Raw genomic sequence first — 22,641 nt, forward strand, 5'->3', positions numbered from 1 at the left:
CTAGTCTATTATTATAGTCGTCGCCAATTCCGTTTTTAAATTCTGAATTTTCAAATGTACGACGCACTTAAAACTCGTAGACTCATAACGCGCAAAGAGACATACCGATCGGATGTCGCAGCAGCAACTGACTTTGACTTCTTTAATCTGTGGGTCGCAATGTTTAATGGGCATGTGGGCAATCGGTGCCTTCAGGGAAGGTTAGCTAGCGGAACTTGGTTCTAGGAAAGCCTGGAATGGTGATACGGGACGCGGCTGGTGATACCGTTTCGCTTCCTATTTCTATGGAACGCGTCTACTCGCGATTTGTAGGACAAGAATATAGGTTATTTTGAATAAAAAAATTAAATACTGCTTGTATGGATGCACACTGCTTGCTTTACCTTTAAAGCACGCTATATAAAATCATTATTATTTTTAAAAATATAATAGGTAATAAATACGAAACATAATAGATAAATGAAAAAATATTAACCGTGTAAAATAATATAAATACATATTTAATATGTTATTGTTGTTTAAAGGAAACATGCAATGTAATAATAAAAAATAGCATATGGTAAAATTATGAAAAACATTATCCTCAACTGACCATTAATAGCAATTGACATATTATGTATTTTTGCATCTATTTCATACTAGTCTACGGCAAAAAATAATAATATTAAAAGCATTTCTTAACAATCATCAGTTTTAAAATTCGAACGTTCTATAAAAATATTGCGTCATGTTTAAAAACCATGTTAAAGTAACTTGAATTTAAATTTAGAACAACCAAAACATAAAACAATGACACTAATGACAATGACAAGCGTAACGAATCATGGTCATTGCCGCTCCCTGACCAACGAAGCATAAACCTACTGCTAAAAACAATTATAGGTATTTAAATCTCACAATCGGCTATGAAACATAAGCGAAGTTTCTGCTAAATTCTGTTATATCAGTCATAGGTATTTATCATGTAGTGTAGTCAAAAATGTAGTGAAATAAATAAACAAATAAATAAAATAAATAAATCATTTGACAGCTGTCTATAAAAATGACGAATGCTATTTTGGATACATAGGAACCTTGCAGTCCAAACCAACTCTTGGATTTATTTAAAGTAAACATTTATTGAAACATTATGAAGAGACGACAATAAGACACAGAAAGTTTACATAAGGACTAGCATTACTTTTTGGTCGGCTTAATATAAAATTATTTTTCTAGAATAACATTATAAAGTATGTGTCAGTACTGTTTCATTTACACTTATCTCTAGAGAATAAGTCTCAATAAACACGTGATCGCAATAAATAACATTAAAACAAGGAAGTGTATTTTTTTAGATTTCTCAGATTTCTGTACCTTATCTGTTTCATGATCATTAGTCAATCTAATAGGCAAGTTGGTAACCTTCTGATTCTGTCACAATATGTCATTTTTGTGTCTAAGGCAAGCCGGTATCATCACGATGTTTTCCTACAGCGTTCCATTGAATGTTATGTGCACATAGAAAGAAAGTCCATAGTTGCACAGCCGTGGATACTATCTGCGACTTCAGGGATGAGAGTCGCACGTTAAACCTACTATTCCACTGCTGTATATATATCTGTCGCAGCAAACAAGCTTTATTAGCCATTCAATTAACAACCTAGCCATTTCATTAAACAGCGTCGTTTAACTAGTAGCCTGAAAGATATTTAGCCAGTTAATCAAACAGCTAGGCAAATCACTTGGATCGGTGACGTTTCATTGCTTGCCTGGCTTGTTGATTGTTTAATTTAATTCCACTTTCTGCCACTCTCAAACTCGAAACGAAACTCTTTAAACTGTCAAAATGGCGTCGGCAAACCACAATTTTGAAGGTGTTTTCCATATTTACATGAAAAACAACAAGTACGATTGAATATGCATTGTCAATAATAAAGTAAATTTGACTCAAGCAATTTAATTTGATTGAATATGTTTCATCTTTTATAGCCAAATAATGACTCTATCGTACGGATGGCCTAACAAGCCAGTTGATTAAATGTCGTAACAAACGCTACGGTTGAATATCTTTCAGGCCGATAGCGCCGTTTAGCTATAAGGCTCAAAAATGAAGCTAGTTGGCTGCCACATATATATTATACATTAATCATATTTTACGACTATTAAAAAATTACGATATCGACGTCGAACCGACGATTAACTTTGTGTATAAAGATTGATGTGGTCTATTTTTAGATGGATTTTGCGGATGAGTAATACGCCAATTGGAATTTAATCATAACCAAGGCAAATTAGTACCAATTAGCTTATTAGCTAGAAGTAATACCGCATAGTTACTGCACATAGCATACAAAATCTGGCTTTGATTTCCGAGTAAAAACACCCCTTGTGTTTTTATTCCTAATAATGTTTGTTTTTTTAAAGAACAGGGGGCTAGGGTGCAGGAGGCTGATCTGATGTTATAGCCGCCCATAGACTCTCAATGCCAAAGCGCTCGTGAGTGCGTCACTGGCCATTTTAGAACAGTGTGTCAGAAACAGGAGGCTGATTACCTACTTGCCTATTATATTGACATGAAATGATATAAAATGGTTTTAGCGCCATGAATTGATTATTTATTTTCATAGACATATATCCCCAAAAGAAATACACTTGTATTATTATAATTATTTATTTAAATATACGCGAGCAGCTTAGGCAAAATTCCGCTTAGTTAAACTTTAATTTTTTCTTAGATACAAAATGTTTTTTAATTTACACACTAAAAGGCTGACAACGCACTTGCGAGCCCTCTGGCAATATGAGTGTCTAGTGGCGTCATCACATAACATCCGATAAGACTCCTGTCCTTATTAAAACGAAATCAAAATATTTTTTCATAAGTATTGATAAAATATTTAAAAAAAAAGTATTTTTGACATAATATATAATAGAAAACGGAAATCGATACCTGACATGTTCTTCATATAATTAAATTCGCACACTATACGTTTATTTTTCACTGTTCAATACGTTTGACGCAAGGTAAACAAGAGGTCTGCCGCGTTTTCCGATGTTTCCAAGGAAATTTACTGGCCAATGCACTCGTGACGTCACAGGATGCGTTTCATATCGATCTAATTAAGGAGGTGGGTTTACAGACTTGTTGTCGACTACTGTAATTTCCTAGATTAATTAACGTTTTTTTAATTAACGACACATGGAACTGGTACTGTGTAAATATAGGAACTCTACAGTAAAATACATACATATACATATTTATAAATTGACGCTTAAAAGGAATTGTTAAATTAAAAACTTAATTTTTACTATTAAAAAAAGTACAAAACTAATCTAGAGACAACTTTAGTATTTCATATGTGCATTAATAATCATTTGTAATAAATAAATAGCGTTTTTCACTTTAAATTATAATTTACTTCCATGTTATATTAACGCCATCTGCAGAAGTACACTTGAACTATATCAAGATCAAAAAAAGGCGCGACGTTAAACAGTTTCATACGAAATCTTAAAGATGGCGCAATATTTTTTATGCGTATATTATTTTTCTGAACAGATTGAAATAGTGAGTTGGTGGGTTTTTTTGTCAGAAATTTATGTTATATTGATGAGAATTTAAGCGCATGGAAGCCTGAAAAATTTTATTTTTCTAAAAGAAATTATTTTCTATATTAATATATTATAATATTTGGTGTTAAATGTTAAAATCTTAGGCTTTTATAAAAATATTACTAAATACACTTCAAACAACTAAAATATTTCCGCGACACAGTAAATATATAAAAAAACTATCCGCTGTTTTATAGCACAGAATACACAAAATAAAATCGCTGTGATGAAATATGATAAATTGGGCACTTTAAAACTAATAATACCACAGACAAAAATAAAGGGATGAGGCAGTGGTTGGCAAAGCACAGTGGCTTAATGAGGTCATTTACCGATTTCTAGTAGAAATAGAGTATTTTCAGAACTTTTCACACATTTAGTGTCGGGAGTCAACTGACTGTTGACAAATATGTAGAGATTTCTACGATTTATTGTTTTCTGTGAACAAATTGGCGCGAAATAATTAGATTTATAAGACTCATATACTGATAATGTAATCACGTTAAGAATTATAGAACGAATAAGTTTTTATTTGCAATTATAGAGATGTCTGAAAAAAAATCTAAACAATGAATATACACTATACTGTGTATTCACTGTTCTCGATATAAACGCTGACTGAGTTAACAAGAGTTGTTTGCTATATAGTTAGTTATATAATTTTAGTTTTATAATATATTTTTCTTTATGATTTTATGTAGGTAAAAATGTGTCGATCTATCGTATTGGTAATAACTGTAAAGAAAGAAAAATGATGTGGAATAAATAAATAAAATTTAATATATTAATACACTATATTTAGGGGGTGTCTAAATTTTTCATTTCACTTTCATTTCAATTCTTATTAATCAACAGTTGTCGTTGTGCATATGTAAAACTTTACAACAAAACGATGTCATAGAAATATAGTGTTTAAGATTAGCTTTTATCTTAGCTAATTTCGGGTGCACGCATAGAATGGAGCCATTATCTTCTCGCGCGTTACAGTGGCCCCCATCAAGGGCATTAATAGAATAGACTACAGACTATTATGAATAGGATACGCAATCAGCACGGTGCTAACCACCCGAACTACGGGTAAGTATAAGCATATGCATGGAAGTATGCTTCACGCATATGCCACGGTAATTAAAATTTATCTTATAAAAGTTATTAAATTATTGTTTATCGTAGTAAATAAATTAACATTAATTGTTGTTTAATTAACGTTAATATGAAAGGAAATTTCTAAGTATAGTTATATAGATAATAGTAATAATAAAATCATTGATTAATAAATTTAAAAAAAATGGCAGCCCTATCACAGGCTTTCTGAGTCAAAGGCCATTATATTCAGTAAATTTATATCCACTTCAAGCGACAATAGGCAAGATCAAAGACTACCTGTACGTGAGTAATGTGTATGCAAAATAAAATCAAGATTTATAGTTAAATCTTCTATTAGGGTTGACACTTCCTGTAATTAAAATAATTACACAAAAATAAAATGTAGGTCTTAGCGTTACCCTACCAAGTATTATCATCTCAATTCGTTGTTCTATCACTGGTAAATATTAAATTATTTTAGTAATAATAATAATCCAGTAGTGCTAATATAAAGTATAGTGCAGTTTTCTACATTTTTTATGTTACAGGAGGCAAACTCAGCTGCAGGAATCTTCTTCTTTATAAATTATTTTTGTTTATATGTAGATCTAAGACATGTTTTTTCACGATTATTCCGCATTATAAATCCAATAGTAAGCCGTAAAACCTAATACTTCTCTTGTAATATAGTACGTTTAGTTCATGGGTTTTATTTTACACATATAAAATTCGATATATATTTCATAGGTTTCAATTACTTAAAACCATCTAAGCGTGATATTCGGTGTCTTGTGACACAATTCAATACGACACAAACACAACAACTTGGCTCTTCATTGACAGGTTATTTCAGTGTTGCCACTAAAAAAAATTCTAATGGGTATATTATTTTCAATCTATGGTACTTCAGGTTACCAAACACAACCAAGGATTCAAAGGGAAGGAGATAACATACTGGCAAGTTTCTTCTATAGTTTGCGGGTATCTTGGATTTGAAGTTTTGAGATAGATATATGAAAATATATTAAATACATATGATATACTTGAAGGCTAATAAAATATTGATTGACTTAAAAAATAGTAGATGTAATCTATTAAATTATTCTCGTTATATTGATCTTGTCTATGGCCTCAAAAGGACAATTGAATTCGATCGCTAATAATGACTCAGTCAATTGTACTTAAATCCCAAGATGCGTGCTCTGACTGTCATTCTTAATATAAATATACATAATGTGTAATTGTATGTAAGCTTTGTTTTCCAAAGAAAATAGCTATACATATTTTATGATGAAATCACACAGACTATTGGAAGAACTATTTATTTTCTTGTTAATTTTTAACAGACTGCTAAACCGTTTAAAAGATGCGATTTTTTTTTCAACAGATTAAATATATTTTTTGTTTCATGGAGAGCAGAAGCCTAGAAATTCTATAAGTCATTTATTTAATTTTGCTTTTTTAAAGCGTACACGTCCAACCAATCAAGTAGGATCAAACGTCTTTAATAAATAATAAACGAAGACATAACTTTGCAAAAGGACGGTGTATGACATTTAAATATTGCATTTCCTGACGGTCGGTCCCTTCAAATAAACGAAATGGGTATGCGAATGTCAAATTACGACCTTTCTTAAAATGTATGAACGAAATTTTAACGAGTTACCCTTGTAGTGAAGGTAGTTACTATAAGTCCTAAAGAAACAATTTTTAATTAACCTACATTTATTTAATCACTAGCTGTCGCGAACTTCGTTTCGCCTTTATGATTTTTGTACATTACCATTTAGTTCATATCAATAAATAGAACATTTTGTTATGCTACCCATAAGTCCTAACCCCATACAGACTGTTCGCTTTTCCGTAATTAAACCTTATCACTAAATAAAACAAAAAAAAATCCAGAAAACTCGGTGTCAATATTTTTTTTTTAAATCGACTTGGTCCAACCGTCTCTAATTAGCGCTAGTAACCTTTATTTTTTTATTCACATATATACTCTGTACATACTGTATGTCAAAATTCAAAACATTTTTGACATACCAGAATATAGTAAATCTCGTTTCTTACCCAATTAAAAGTACGCTTATGGCAAGCCTATATCTGAGTGTATATTGTGTGAATACAAAATGTTAATATGCCCCGCAGAGACAGACGCAAATGCACCATAGAAAATGCATCATTATTCAATTTTAATTAATTCCTACCCACGACACAGTAATTTAAAATGATGTCAGCTCATGTACAATATCGAATAAATAGCATAAAATTAATGTCAATTTACACGTATGTGTATACAACTATACTTTATACAAGTATGCTCTCAAACATAACACATATTAAATAAGGACAATAAAATATTTAGGAAATATTTCAAAGATATTCACGTTTGAAACTGATATGAGGACTTAAAAAGTGACTCTTAGTAAATGGCCACAAAATTAGTTTCTCTGTTTATAATAGATAATAATAATATTGCCATTATATTTAGAAACTCTGCAATCTATGATCCTTTATATATTTTCACTACAGTATTTCTCGGAGTTTGGTGTGCCACATGGCAGAGGCCTGTTTTAACCCTTTCCACTGTTCTCCATCCTTTGCGATTCTCCTGCAGGGCCTGGCTGTTAATTTGTATTCGTCTTCACACCTTTTGCGTTGTTGGCCTCTTCGTTTTCCGTCTCTAGCGTATAATTCCGTCAATATTTTGCTTAATATTTCATGGGAGATCTATAGCATAAGAGCCGTCGATCCATTTGATTTGGTCTTAGAATTTCTGTCACACCTGCTCTAGCTCTTATCATCTAGTTTCTATGTTTACCAACACATAAAAGACTCCGTCACACAAGATTATACAATAAAATTACATTAAGCTTAGTACCTATATCTTATAATAATAATAATTTTGAATATAATATGCTACAATATTATGAACTGTTTAACTGTAATTACAAAAAAATAAAATAAAAATTGTGAAAAGCCCTCAAATTCATTAAAGCAGGACCCTGTCCAAGCTCCGAGGGTCGCAATCCCTCTCATGCATAATGTTGTATGTAAACGTTTACAATACACACAATTATGTACATTATGTCATCTGTGACCTCGCAAAGGTCAGCTAATGAAATTGAGTCAAGTTTATTCTCGACACAGCTCAATGAAAACTGGTTTCCTTTAAAAAAATAACGTCAACTTTATTGGTTTGGCCTCTGGCGTTCGCGTATCTGAACTGGTGATAATAACTTAAATTAATATATCATCATAGTAAACGTCGTGGACGTACGATTTTGTCATTGATATTTTTTATGTTTTTAGGACAAAACCTGTCCTTACAGGTGACCCTAAACAATAAAAGAAATTCACACAAAAAAAAACAAACTCCAAAAATTTGGAAAGGTAAGGAAAAACAAAATGACAATAAAAAAAACTACTATAGGAACTAACAAATACATAAGTAATAGAACTTTTGTCAGTTCACTAAAAACGGACGAAAAAGTTCAGTACACGTATTAACTAAAGTAATACAACGAATCATATATGCCCTTTTCAGAGAAAAGAAAAAAGCCATTTAACATGACGCGAACACAAGACCAATATGCTACATATTTAATCTAATAGTATACTACACTTTTTATGAATTTTGCAAAGTTAAGGCATTTTAATGGAAATATTATGACAATTAACCTTTTGGCAGATTATTGTGATAGGTCAAAGTTCAACCGAGTACGACAAATGACGCTGGGATACGACATATCGTAATATGAACTTGACATATTCGATAGTAGATCAAATAAAAAAACATGTAGTGCCTATCTGATACCTAATCTACGTGTTTCTAGTATTTTTGATAGCTTTTAACGTTATTATTATTTAACGTATAATAATTTTTTTACGACAGCATTATATATGATGTGGTGAACTTTATTAATTAAATATACCCAATACTCTAAAAATTCTTAATGAATCTTTAATACAACAAAATTATTACGTATTCGTAGAAGTACAAAACCGCACAAAAGGAACATATGGTGACAATCCTTGAATTACACATTGAGTCACATTTGTAACCTCGTGAGCGACAGATGTAACTTCAGACGGTAATTAAGTTTTTGATACTTTAATGTTTTATAATAACTTACTATGCCATGAATTGCATGGACATCCAGCGTAAACTTTTGTATTAAAAGACTAATTTTACTTTACAGATTATCAAAAAGTTCTAAAAGCATCAGTGGCGCAACAAACTTTTAGGTTTGGCTTAATAAGCCTTCTGAATCTGCCACCTGCCATCGATTAAATATGCCACTGCCCTTGTGGAAGCTATTGCATAGATTTAATAGCGAGCTTTGAGCGTGGCGACCGAATCCAAAAATTCCGTAACGAAAATAAAAACCTTACACACGATTAGGTTTGGTGTGCCCAATACGCGTTAGAGTGGGACAGAACGCATACTGCTTATTCACATCTCTCTGACGTGACCCGTGACGTAGCGTAAGGTGCCGCTGGTACCAGTTAGAGTTTGACAGACTATAATATAGACGTGTTAGTCTGAGTCTGGTGGGGTGGTAGTGGTCGATTGAATTACTATCAAAGAAAAAAATATTGCATAAATAAATGATTATAATTGCATATGTTGATAAAAATACCTATAGTTACCATAGTTACCGTTGTAACCATAGTAACAATTAACAATGTTACATCTTCTCTATGACGCTAAATACTTTCTATGCACGAGAAGACTGGTACCATAAGAGTTCTACAGACCTATTACAGGTAGGAAAACAAAGTTTGTGAACAAGTTAAATTAGTAAGTATTGAATTATGACAATTTATTAAAAAAAAACTTTTATCGTAATACGACCGCAATTCAATTAAAAAAAATACTGATAAGCTTCTTCGCAGTCACAAACGATCGCGATGTTTAATCGTTAAATCACCACAAAAATAAAACTCGTAAAGTCTCACAGTACCAGAATAGTCGTCATAAAAAAGAAATTTAGCGTTTATGAAGCCAAATTAACGTGACCTAAAACGATTTAACACTTTCAGACAATGATGCTTTTGGTATCATTATCATTGGTAATTATCGCTAATAAATTAAAATTAATCGAACAAGTATGTTGCTAAGCGAAAAACTTTTTTTTATTTATTCCTTGAACTCTGAGGAATGTTTTATGTTCCCTTTATTGGCACCTACCTACTAAAAGTAAAAAATCATATTAGGGCGAAACGATGTTCGCAAGCTTCAGCATATTCAACATAATATATTTAATAATAATAATAATATTTATTTGCAAGAATATGATACAATGATTTAGAAAACTTGATTTGGATTAAGTATTTCAGTTTTAATATCACCACGTATTTATTTAAACAAATTATTACTAACTACCGGCCATTGAACACTTTTTAATATTTCGGAAATAAATACATACATATAGCATTTTTTACATAAAGCAATCCTAACAGTGAAAGAATTTTTTAAATCGTTTGAATAGTTTAATATGTTTATTCGTACAAGCATCCAAATGTTTCCCCCATATAATATTGACATATTACATTTAAAGATTTTATTATCAATTTATTATATTAAAACCACTTGCTAGCTTAACCATTACCTCGTGATTTAACTATTTTCCTAAAAATTTGCAAAATATTACTCTTTAAATAGTAATCTTATTACCATAAGTGTCTTGTATTTAAAAAAAACAAAGCTTGTAAAGTATAATGTAGATATAATATTATATATGAATTGAATTCATCACTAATAAAAGCAAATAACAACCGTTTCATTAATAAAAACTCACGACCCAAGCGTAGAAGAATAAAAACATCTAAAATTAATAGTTGGCAACGGTAACCATAGGAAACGTAACAAATTACAGACTATTCCGACATAGTAGCCACCATCATTCAACATAGAATCCGTTGGTACACCTTATAAAAATAATTGTATCCGGTACATTTAAATACCGTTCCTTCATTGTTAACAAAAACACGTACTATCACGTTAGTAAACAAACATACGAATGATACATATCGAATTAATTAATTAAATAATACTCACAGCCCGGCGATATTCCGTTCTCCTTCATCGCGCAGCGGAACGGGTAATAAGTGCCTGGCAGCACCTTGCCATACATTGTCCTATCCATGTTGGGCCAATCGAGAACGCTTTTCGAAAATTCTAACACCCACTAGTACTACACTACACTAACGCTCCATAATCACAGCCTACACATGTAAATTAAATTCAGCTACCACACAAACGTACATACAAATCAGCTGATGCAGTGTCAATACCGAATGGTCACCACCGAATCGTAGTTATCGCTGATATCTGATAACAGTTGATAAGATAACACAATGTCAAAAGGACGAGGCCGTTCAACACTGGCGAGCAGAGTATTCGTCAACGCGTCGCAGTCACAACTAAAACATCATCAACATATCGTTGAGCGAGGCTACCGGCGCGAGCGCACACCACTTTAGCCGGCTGGATCTGATATAAGTTACACTAACCACTTGTCTAAACTCCAGTGAGCAGAAACTTGAAGCTAACATTCATTCATAAATTTTAAACGTCTATTTGTATATATTTAATTGTTTTCAATTTTACTTTAACAGTTGGTTGACATCAAAGAGTTAATTTCTAACTAATGAGCGTCGCAGAGCGGAGAAATGTGAGAGTGACAGGCGGATATCTCATCGATCAGGCCGGATGTAATAAGATTCGGTGAAAAACGAAACTGGCCGTAAATCGCGTTCTATGGCAGTAAACAATTTCACTACGTGACTTGAGTTTTCACATAGCTAATTTAACCGTATTGATTTACATATATAGGGAATAGGGCAATATAAACGCTATGTCTACGGTATATGTTACAAGCTATGTTTTCTCAAATACTTGACAATAATAGCATACATACATGTCACAAAAATATATAAACAAAAAAAAAACAATTCTCATTTTAGTACTATAAATTTTTGTCAATTTTAGCAAAAAAAAAAAAAATCACTTGCTGACCCCACCCTTAATTCGGAGTGCACCCATGATTCTGCACTGCGAAAAAAAGATTTACTAGAAACTTAAACTATTAAGTATGTAAGTAGTATGGGATAAAAACTTTTGTAAAATAAATTTTGTTTTTCTACTTAAATCTCTTTGGCATCAATAAACCATACAGAAAATAAAACTCTGTTTATCGTCACTACTCAATCTTAATTAAACACAAATGCATGCCCTAACGTGTCCTAAATCTGGTAAGACTTAGATGTGACAAGAGGCAGATTAAAATATCCTACTAAGAAACGTAAATAAATAACCTTATAGCCGAACCATCTTCGATCTCAGATGAATTTATAAAGGGCTTTTAAACGCTTTGATGTTACTATGAACAATTCCATTTTTAAATATCTCGCATAGGAATGATATGATGCAGATAAGGATATCTGTATTATATAACGGCCTGCTAAACGATATGTAAGTGACGTAACCAGCTGGATTTTTTTAAATTCTGCAAGAATTAATTCCGCACGCAAGAACACCGGTAACTTCCAAACAATTTCACTATTCTAATCAGTATTACCTTGACGAGAAAGATTGCAAAAAATGCCCGCAAAATATCGTTCAAAAGGAAGTTAATCAACATATAATGTTATAGGCAAGTGCGTGCATACAATATCCTCAAAGTCCCATAGGAAGTGCCATATTGGAACGCCCACGCATTACCTACTGTATATTTGAGTGACGCGGAAGTCTATTTTACCTGGATTCTTTTAGTTCGAAGTTCTAATAATAATAAAATAAATAAATATTTCCCTATATTAAATACTAGCGGCCCGTCCCGGCTTGACGGGTGCACATTTAATTTTAAATAATTGATATCTTCTTTCATATTAGCCTATATTAATCAATGATAATTAGTATTCGAATGGTGAAAGAATTTTTAAATTCGATCCATTATTTGTTGAGCCAATTCGTTACAAACACACCTACATACAAATATTTCTTCTTTATAATCTTATATATAAAATTCTATGTTGGTAGGTAAAAAGGTAGGCTAGGCACGAACGAAATTCGTGGGGCAGCTAGTATTAGTCTATATTTTACCCTAACGAAATCTATTAACCAACACTATGGATAAATCAGAGAAAAGGTATTTTCCGTTAATTACCTTTCCGGCAACTTTAAAGTGCTAAATAAAGTTAATTAACACTTAAGATAACTATCCGTTTTACGCATCAAAACCATTGTTCCTGTTGACGTGAGTTCTAATAAGGAAGTCAATATTTGCGCCGGCGTCCGTCTCGGCGCTAGATCCCACTTACATAATACAACTTGTCTACTCGTGAAATAGACATTAAATTAATACAACAAGAAAAATATCTTACGAATTTGTATCGAACAAAGTATTTTATTATTAGAACACTTTAAATTTAAATGATCTAATCTTTATATATTTATTGTATGACCAAATTTCAAATTACAATATGTAATATTATATTAACAATTTTAAATTTAAACAAAATAATGAATGTATACACATCATCAGCGTACTACCGTGAGTAGTAGACATCCGAAAATTAATTTTATGCTTTCATCATCTGGAAATGATGATACGAGACCTCAATGTATGATAATGACACGCTAATAGCGACAATAATAAATCTCTGGTAGTTTTTGCATAGAAAGAAGACAGCACTAAGCCTGACTACCAAACATCAAAAGTATAACGGATTTAGACATATGGGAATCAGAGATCCCGTTTCCCCGTTTATAGGTTATATAAAAAAAATACAAATTAAGAGTAGGGTAGTCGAAATCAAAATCTACACTACTGCAATTGCCAATTATGTTCTGTGAAAACTTCGTTTAATTAAAACCGAAATTAAAGTGTTCGGTATATTCTACGAATAAGTTCATTACTAGTTATATTCTGTTACTGTCAATTAATGAGAGATGATAAAATGAAAATCCCTTTACAAACCTAGATTAAACTTGCAATGGCAATTTATATGCCGTTTAAGACACTTTATTACAATCTAGCAATCTTACAAGGCTGTCCACTTGACCTGAATTTTCCTTACAGCGCCATTAATTAAATATCTTTTACACATAAACACGTGGGATAAAATCTATGGAAATTCTAAATTCTATCAACGTGAATGGACGCAGCGTGCTAACGACATTGAGATATAAAAACCATAAATTGTCAAACAAATACAACTAATTGAAATTTATAATCGTAGCGGACCCGTATGAATGTACCGACTGCAGCGCCATCTGCCGGGCTGATTTGTGAATCTAAACCACCCAGAGCTCCACTAAAACGCATACAAAATAATTCATTCAATTCGGTCCAGCCGTTTAAGAGGAGTTCAGTGACACGCACTTACAGTAGAACGATATACGTATATATTTAAAGATTTGTTATTTAATTTAAACACACTTTCTATAATGTTAAATCGATAGTTTGGGGCCGTAAGCATGTTAAATGCAATTTATTTCCTTCCTACCTCCCCTTGTCAGCAAAAGTAAGTAAATCTCTCAAAATTAATGGTACATAAACGTATTCATGTTTCGTAGGAATCCTCGAAAATGCAAGCATAGACAATGTGTGGTACAAATGAAATATGTATATATAAAAAAAGTAAGTAATCAACAAATAAGAAAGTCGGCCCCTATATATATAATTACTACTTAGAGCTACCCCTATTATTCAAAACATTTGTGGATGATCTCATCACAAATCGTGTCATAGATTTTACGTTTTATGATAGTAAACATTGAATTTGCGCCAACAAAACACGTATGCTAATTATATTATTGTTATGCACGGATGTTGGAACCGTTTCGGAACTCATGTAAAAATATTATGTTGAATATTAATCACAAATTTGTTCTGTAAATATACAGTTAGACTAAAATAAATACAATTAATTGAACCCGATCTACTTTACAAATACACACATTACAAATATTTAATGACGCCGTAAAAAAAACTACAAAAATAATTTTGTTAAAAATACCGAATAGTACATTAGCGATGGTTGCACGCGTTAAACTGACGGGGGCCAGGCCATGAAAATTACCCTTGACGTACCATGACGTCCCCACATTAGCTTAACAGCGACTATGATGTAATCGCCGAGGGTGAAGACTTTACAAATTAATGCTACAAGCATTAGATATATATACACTTAGGTTTTAAGTTTCGTAGTATATTCTTTTTGGTAATTGATCAGTATTTTTAAAGAATTTCCCCTTGTATTATTTTGTATAATATGATTATGTGATCTGCAATTTAAATTGTTGTTTACTCAAACTCATTAAATATGAATGCAAATTTATTACAATACTTCTATAACTAGATACATCAAGTACTTTTAGTTGAACTTTTGAAACTAAAAGTTTTATACATAATAAGTATCTCATATGGAAGAATTACTGTTCTTTTTTCAAATTTTTCAATAAAAACACAGTCTAATTGGATTTAGTAAAGAACAATTTTTAACAAAGATAATTAAGATTGGATCATCTATTAAAATGTAAAGGTGTGTCCCATATGTTCAATGAAGCTAAGCAATTAATAATGAGGTTAATAAGGAGTGGAATGAAAGAGGAATGCAGCTATTTACTGGCCATATGGTGACACAATTTAAATTATTTACAAACATTATATGGTTTAAAGATAATTATGTTTATTTATTACTGTATGGTCAAATGCTATATAATTAAATGATATGGAAATAATTTTTTTTTGGAAACAATTCCAAAGGTAAATATAGAACATTTTGGATATATGTATGACTTAATAGTGATAAAGATATTCTGTATATTGTGGATGGTTGAATATTATACTGTTAGGTGTAGAAATAATGGAACAACATTGTCAAGTATAAAAAAATTGCTTAAATTTTAAAATGCCAAAAAATATTAAATCAAAGATATTCATATGGAAAGAAATGTATTTTTGTTACAAACTCATAAAGCACCATGCCAATATTTAAAATGAGTAATCTTATATTCTATTTTAATATTGCTTTCTCAAGTATTGAGCAGACAACAAACAATCATTGCACAAACTTTAATATCCTAATATAACAGTTATTAGGTGTGGCAAAGTGGCACATTAATCTTTATAATACCTGTCAAGTCCTCTATTTGCTACACAACATTAACTAAGTATCAGACTGTCATCAATTTAGTATAGAGTTCTTTAAGGTTGCACAAGGAAACAATATATTACGTGCCAATATAAAATCTTGACATATTTTTAATTTGATCTAGGTATGTGTTAGTTTGTTAATCTAAGTTTAAAAGATCCCTATTCATAAAATTAATTACATATAGTATAAATAAAATTTGCCAGAAAGAGTTCAAATAGTTCTTAAGTTAGAGCTAATACACAAGATTATATTTTATAAATTAGGGAAAATTTTGCTTTCCTGTTCTTGTATAACAATTAAGTATATGGGGTATGTGAGAATATATTTATATATTATCTTGAGTAAAATGTGTTGGGGAAAGTGGGATATCTTCAGTTATTTCACAAAAAAATAATATATCTTCACTAATAAAACACTAAATATTAAATGTTGGGAAAAAGTTTTTAAAGACTGTCATATTGGACTAAAGTTTGGTATTGAGAAAAATGTTCTAATGTCAGTAAAATATTGAATATCAGTGGAATATTTTATTCTTCATTCTTTAGATAATTAATTATAGAAGCTGGCGCCCTAAGGCTAGCTTAATAGTATTTTGAAACCAATTTTTACGCAATGTAAGATATGTACTTCATAACAGGAATTTCTGCAGCAGGTTATGGTGATAACAAACATTTACATACCTAGGTCATCCATGACTACTGCTGTTATCACAATATAATATAACTTTATTGACGCACTTCACAACCACGTTTACACGTTATCTAGTCCATATCACTTTCCATCACAATTTATTTTGAAAACTCAAGTAATCTTCACCAAAATTAAATTTCAGGCTCTAGAATTTTAAACTTTTTTTTATTAAAAGTACTTACTACTTGACAAGCCGCCACAAATCAGTAAACATTCGCCAGTGACACTAACAACCTACAATTATTGACACTCATGTATGATAAATATTTACTTCCTTTGTGAATTGTCTAACTTAGTTACTTAGCTGTCAAAGTCATAAAGATTGTATATTATTGACTACGATTTACTGTCAGCTGCTGCCGCAGTTTCGATAAAAGTCAATATTTTTTGGGTGGATTTCATATTCATATATTAATTTAACAATAACTTAATCGCTACACATAAAATGTCGACGGCAGGGGAACAGTTAACGCTAGCTCGGGACATTAAAAGAGCTATAGAATTGCTAGAAAAGCTACAACAAAGTGGAGAGGTGCCTGCAACTAAACTAGCTGCATTACAAAAAGTGCTTCAAAGTGATTTTCTGAATGCTGTGAGGGAAGTGTATGAGCATGTTTATGAAACAGTGGATATTCAAGGTTCAGCTGATATCCGTGCTTCAGCAACAGCAAAGGCAACAGTGGCTGCGTTTGCCGCAGCTGAAGGCCATGCCCATCCAAGAGTTGTAGAACTACCTAAAACCGAAGAAGGTCTAGGGTTTAACGTTATGGGTGGAAAAGAGCAAAATTCACCCATTTATATTTCTAGAATCATTCCAGGCGGTGTTGCCGATCGCCATGGCGGACTGAAGAGAGGGGATCAATTGCTCTCTGTCAATGGCGTATCAGTGGAAGGTGAAAACCATGAAAAAGCTGTGGAATTACTGAAACAAGCTGTGGGGTCTGTAAAACTAGTAGTGCGCTATACACCAAAAGTATTGGAAGAGATGGAGATGAGATTTGATAAACAGAGAACAGCTAGACGGCGCACAAATTTTAACTAGACTATTATAGTTGCATTCAACAAGTTATCATAATATTTTTTAAATGCTAAAATTTATATTGAGTATTATAATTTTACAATTATTGTGTAGGTTGTTAAGTGACACAGATATTTAATTGATTATGTAAGATGAAAAAGATATGATGGAATGAACCTTGTGTTAATATATACATATATTGTTAAAACTAGTGATAACAAAATTATTTTAAATTAGGATGTAGTTTCCACCAAACTTCTTCATATTATAGGTAAATATCTATCTATATTTAGGTTTCTATGACCTGCAGTAATATATTGAATAATTATGACAGGTACATGTTTTAGAATAAATCTATATTAAAATAAATAAACTATAAAAAATATAGTATGTATTTTTATAATGGAATATATTATCCCTTATTTATGCAGAAACATAGTGGTGTTGTTAAGGTAACCCTAAATGTAATGAAGAAATGCTGTAACCTCATATCTCACTACAGTTCCCTTTCTGCAGACCTTAAGCCTGCTCTTTGAATATTAACTTTTTCTAAATAAAAAAGACTTAACTCATAATAGACTGCAGATTTGCATTTTTTGTTCGCATTTCATCCTATGAAAAAAACAGATTTCAAGTATCTGGAAATGTTTTCTCCAAGTTGTCTATAAACCATCAAAATTAATTAAATTTTCTGGTTAGGGTTTAAATGACCAGAAACACAATTTTATCATGTTAAAACTTGTTATAAATAATATGAATATTTATTTAATTATACAATATCAGTTAATAAAGAAAAGACTATTTTATTGTTCATACTACAGTCTCTTCTACCAAGAATCAAAGCTACCAAAACCACCTTTAGTCTCTTTCTTGGTCTTCTTTGCTGGCACTTCTTGTGTTTTAGGATTTTTATTAATTTGAGACACCTCTTGTAGATTTAGGTATTTGCCTACACCCTCACGAAAAACTTTTAAGGGTTGTTTGGTAGCTTTTTTTGGTTTGATTCCCTGGCTTTCTGCTTCAGCTTGTCTCTTGAGATCCTCCTCTCTTTCAACAGCAAGCTATAAAAACATTGTGGAAGTAAGTGTGTATCTTGTATCTATTGTATATTATATATTTTATTTTTCCTAATACTTATTACAATTTAATATCTGAGAACACTGAGGTTAAAAATTGGTGGATAAATAAAATTCATTGTAGTTATTGGATACATTAAGTGTATACCTGCTCTTCAGCTTCGGTAAATGGATCAACAAACACCTGGGCCACTTCTATAACAATATCTTGTATGGGTCTGTCTTTATTGTCAACTTCTATTTGTTCCATGGCACTCAATGTGTCAATACCACCAACTAGTTTGCCAAATATTGTGTGCTTTCCATCTAGTTGTTTGCATGAACGAAATGTAATAAAGCTGAAAAATAATGTCTTTGAAGAAAATCTTATAAACTCTATGAAGAATTACACAAATATTTCTATTTTCAATCTTGGGCGAAAAAGGTATTATTAAAAAATAAGTCCTTTGATCAATACTGTACATTTTTAATGTATCTTTGATATTTATTTTATCTCAAAAATCATTAAACTTGGGTGTCCAGTCACTTAAAGTATGATATGTCCTGACCCTCAAACCACTTCAATTCTAAATTGAGGTTTTTACTGCATGTATATTACGGAATTCTATTATGAGGAAAACCCATTTGGTGCACTGATACAACTAAATCTGAAAAGAGTAGCACTAGAATTAAATAATATTCCACACTTACAACTGAGATCCATTTGTATTAGGCCCAGAGTTTGCCATAGATAAAACACCTCGACCTGAGTGGTGTAGATTAGGTTTTATTTCATCTTCAAATGGTTTTTTCCATATTGACTCACCACCTAATCCTGTGCCAGTTGGATCTCCACCTTGAATCTTATTACAGATAAGAATATATAAGATTAGTAGCAGTCAATGGAGCTTATATATACTTTCAACTTGCTTATACTTTCAATTATTTTAGTATGTTTTCCCATAAATAAATAATTTGTTGAATCGTAACACAGTTATCATAGATATTAAGCTTGAGCTAAACTGTGTTGTTCGACAAGGGTCTTGTAGAAATTATGCTTAAATGGTACAGATAGTTAAATGTTTGTTATTAAACAAATGCATACCCTATAATACAGTGCATTGTAAAAAATATTTGAATCACACTAATGGTGCATTCTTCCACTTATTGCTTTATATTATACTTGGAATGTTTTTGAATATTGTTAGAATTTGCATACATATTCAATGCATATAACAAGATAAACTAACAAAGACTTACCATAAAATTTCTTATAGATCTATGAAATTTTGTACCATTGTAGTAACCATTGTGACAGTGTTTTATGAAATTATCACATGCTTTAGGAACCACATCACAGTATAGTTCTAAATTAAGTTGGCCCAGATTTGTCACTAGCCTTACATAACCTGAAAATTGTGAAAAAGATAAATATTAATGTAAAGTACATATAATTAGAAGGATTAAAATAAAAACTACTCAAGTGTGAGGCAGAAAAAATTTACTCAAAATTTGTGTTCTTGTTTACCTTTCTTTTTAACCCTATCATATTTAACATCATCCTCACAAATAATAGCTGCTTCATGTATGGTTTCAGGCACCATAGCAGTGGATGTAAAGCTGGCTGCCACCATGCCAGTTGAATAATGGGCAGCATTGAATTTATCTGCAGTCTAAAAGTTATTCATATTCATTTAATATTTTATCTGGGCTCTGATGTATTGTGAGTGTTCAAAACCAAAAAAATATTTACAGAGTTATTAAGGCTTTTGTATTTTCAAGAAGCTAAAGCTAGTATTTATGAAAATAATACATACCTCTTTCTTGGTCTCTTTCACTTCTGGAGCCTTATATTCTTTCTCCAACTCCTGTAAGATATCTTTTGTTTCAGCAGACACAGTTTTTAATCTTGCATGCGGATCTTTCCTCATTGCAATTTCCTCTGAAAGTATATGTTTATTTAGTATGTATCCACCTCATTTATTTTATTGAAATTCACACACAGTTGTCATATGAATTTCATTAAAAGGCCAATCATCACATTGCACACATTTTAACTCCGCAGTACATTTATTTACAACTTTCTTTTGATCCATCTTTTAATGTACTTTCAATTTATTACAATTGAATGGGAATCAACATTACAACCACAACCTTAAAATATTTAAATATATATTCTATAAAAGCTAATAATAACTTCACAAAGAATAGTATGCTTTTTGCTAGTTTACTCAATGACAATTCAAAGTTAATCTTACCTTCAGTTTCAACTTTTAAGTTATTTTTAATATGATGAAACTTTGATATATTAAATTTCTCTAGATTATTTGGTTCTTGAATTGTAATAATGTCGCTTCTAACAAATGGTGTATCATTAATAAGGTCCTTCCAGTTTTTGCCTTTGATGTTGAGTTGTTCCACAGCTTCATAGCAATACACATTACCACTAGTTCTAATTGCAACAATGTAGGAATTTTTCGTAAATGGCTTGAATAGAACAGGGCAATGATATTCACCCTTCGCATTTTTGAAAAAGTTTAGTTTTAATAATCCCTTGACATCAACTTTCTGAAAATAGTACATATAATTATGATGCTTTACAAAAAATTTTCCACTTAAAGAAAATGTGAGTTGAAAATGATTTTTTCTTTTGTATCAAGTAACCAAAAAACTATTTTACACAGTCATGCAATATTAATGTTGCATAAATGTAATTGGAATATCAGAATATAAAGACAGTCGTAATGTTTCAATTTCTAGGCCTTATTCTGGTTTCTTTAAAATGCTTGTTATAAAAAAAACAACAGACAGTTGTATACTATTGAAGGTAAGTAAAATTATTTAATATGTACCTTTCCAGTAACAGGATTTATTTTAAACTTTTTGACAAACTCAAGTATTGCTTGCAGCTCAAAAATATTCCCATCAGCATCACAGTATGGCTGGTCAAATGGTTGTAAACATAGGCAACAGTGATCATATGGTAATCTCTTAAATGAGGTATCTTCCTCAACTGCAGTGCCCGATCGTTTTCCTCCGTACAGTGTTGTCCATTCGGTATAAGTAAGATACCTGAAAGGGGTACATGTATTGTTATCCACCAAAAAACAATAAATAAACAAACGTTTTTCTCACATTTTATCCTTCTGATGCTGACGTTTACCCATTTTGATGATTAATAAATAATATTTAATGTAATATAACTTATTTTTGTTAACTTGATTTATAAGTGTTTTTCGGCAAATAATTAAATAATTTAGTCGGACAAGCCACAATCTTAGCTACAGTTAATACTTAATAGTAATTAGTTACGCAGTACGGCACACGCACAGTCACAGAACACTACTACTTCTAGCGAAGTGAAGTGGACACTGCAGAGTGCAGAATTGCACAGCCTAACAAGTAACAACATTTATTATACTTGACATAATGCTAGACACATTGCAGCTCACAACGTATACTCTTTAGTCTAAATAATACTCTATATTAACGTGTGACCGTAGACCAATAAAACAAATGTATGCTTTTAATTTTATTTAAAACAACTAATATAGTAAGAATATATTATATATATTCTTACTATATTAGTAGATTCATAAAAATTAATAGAATGTAGAAAAAAATCATTAAAATTTTAATTGTTGGTAGGTTGCTTTTGTTTTTACGTCTTAAACGCTCTGTCACAACTTACAACTCAAAATTAATTTGAGATTTTAAAAATCCCCTTACCTTAAAGTTTCTCAGCTTGTGATCACAAACACAGTAGAGTAGAACTACGAACCAATGTCTAAATATTGCTTTCTCAGACTTCACTGTAGGTCACTTAATAGTAGACTGATTCCATCAAGAAAGCGCTAAACCACCGTCTCATAAATTCTTAATGCATAGGAAAGCTATGATGATTGACGCAGGGTTGTCAAGAAAATAGTCACTATAAAATACAAATAACCACGATAGAATAGACAATAAACTGACGCAACTCCCTAGTCCCTTGTCTACTTTCTTTTACGGTCTAAGGTATGGTCATAACCA

General features: G+C 31.4%; 3 protein-coding genes across 4 annotated transcripts in view; 1 reads left to right on the plus strand and 2 right to left on the minus strand.

Annotated features, from left to right (window-relative positions):
• LOC110996640 (paxillin) overlaps nucleotides 1-16,687 on the minus strand; it is a 43,099-nt gene extending 26,412 nt beyond the window's left edge. Inside the window, exon 1 of one of the 2 annotated variants that reach the window (XM_022264418.2) lies at nucleotides 16,527-16,687. In XM_022264418.2, the coding sequence (XP_022120110.2) occupies nucleotides 16,527-16,539 (13 nt within the window). In that variant the 5' untranslated portion in view covers nucleotides 16,540-16,687. Of the gene's footprint in view, nucleotides 1-10,741; nucleotides 11,074-16,526 lie in introns of those variants that run through there. The other variant, XM_022264417.2, reaches the window with a different exon arrangement.
• A 171-nt stretch (nucleotides 16,688-16,858) lies between these two features.
• LOC110996643 (protein lin-7 homolog C) lies at nucleotides 16,859-17,941 on the plus strand. Its single transcript, XM_022264421.2, has one exon. It carries the CDS (start codon nucleotides 16,982-16,984, stop codon nucleotides 17,576-17,578), a length of 597 nt encoding a protein of 198 aa, XP_022120113.1. The 5' UTR covers nucleotides 16,859-16,981; the 3' UTR covers nucleotides 17,579-17,941.
• A 343-nt stretch (nucleotides 17,942-18,284) lies between these two features.
• Nucleotides 18,285-21,959, minus strand: LOC110996642 (RING-type E3 ubiquitin-protein ligase PPIL2). The gene is made up of 9 exons (XM_022264420.2): nucleotides 21,745-21,959; nucleotides 21,462-21,681; nucleotides 20,868-21,177; nucleotides 20,427-20,551; nucleotides 20,138-20,282; nucleotides 19,870-20,018; nucleotides 19,321-19,472; nucleotides 18,779-18,968; nucleotides 18,285-18,615 (listed from the first exon to the last, which is right to left on the minus strand). The coding sequence occupies exons 1-9, from the start codon at nucleotides 21,774-21,776 to the stop codon at nucleotides 18,382-18,384; spliced, it is 1,557 nt and encodes a 518-aa protein (XP_022120112.2). The 5' UTR covers nucleotides 21,777-21,959; the 3' UTR covers nucleotides 18,285-18,381.
• Nucleotides 21,960-22,641: the final 682 nt, after the last annotated feature.

The sequence above is a fragment of the Pieris rapae genome, chromosome 8 (assembly GCF_905147795.1).
Source record: "Pieris rapae chromosome 8, ilPieRapa1.1, whole genome shotgun sequence".
Lineage (NCBI taxonomy): Eukaryota > Metazoa > Arthropoda > Insecta > Lepidoptera > Pieridae > Pieris > Pieris rapae.

Coding starts and splice junctions, on each gene's coding strand:
- LOC110996642 (XM_022264420.2), bottom strand. CDS start 21,776: ATGGGTAAACGTCAGCATCAGAAGGATAAAAT. Junction 21,682..21,744: donor CAGCATCAGAAGGATAAAAT/GTGAGAAAAACG, acceptor TACCCCTTTCAG/GTATCTTACTTATACCGAAT. Junction 20,019..20,137: donor TGATAGGGTTAAAAAGAAAG/GTAAACAAGAAC, acceptor CACAATTTTCAG/GTTATGTAAGGCTAGTGACA.
- LOC110996643 (XM_022264421.2), top strand. CDS start 16,982: ATGTCGACGGCAGGGGAACAGTTAACGCTAGCTCGGGACATTAAAAGA.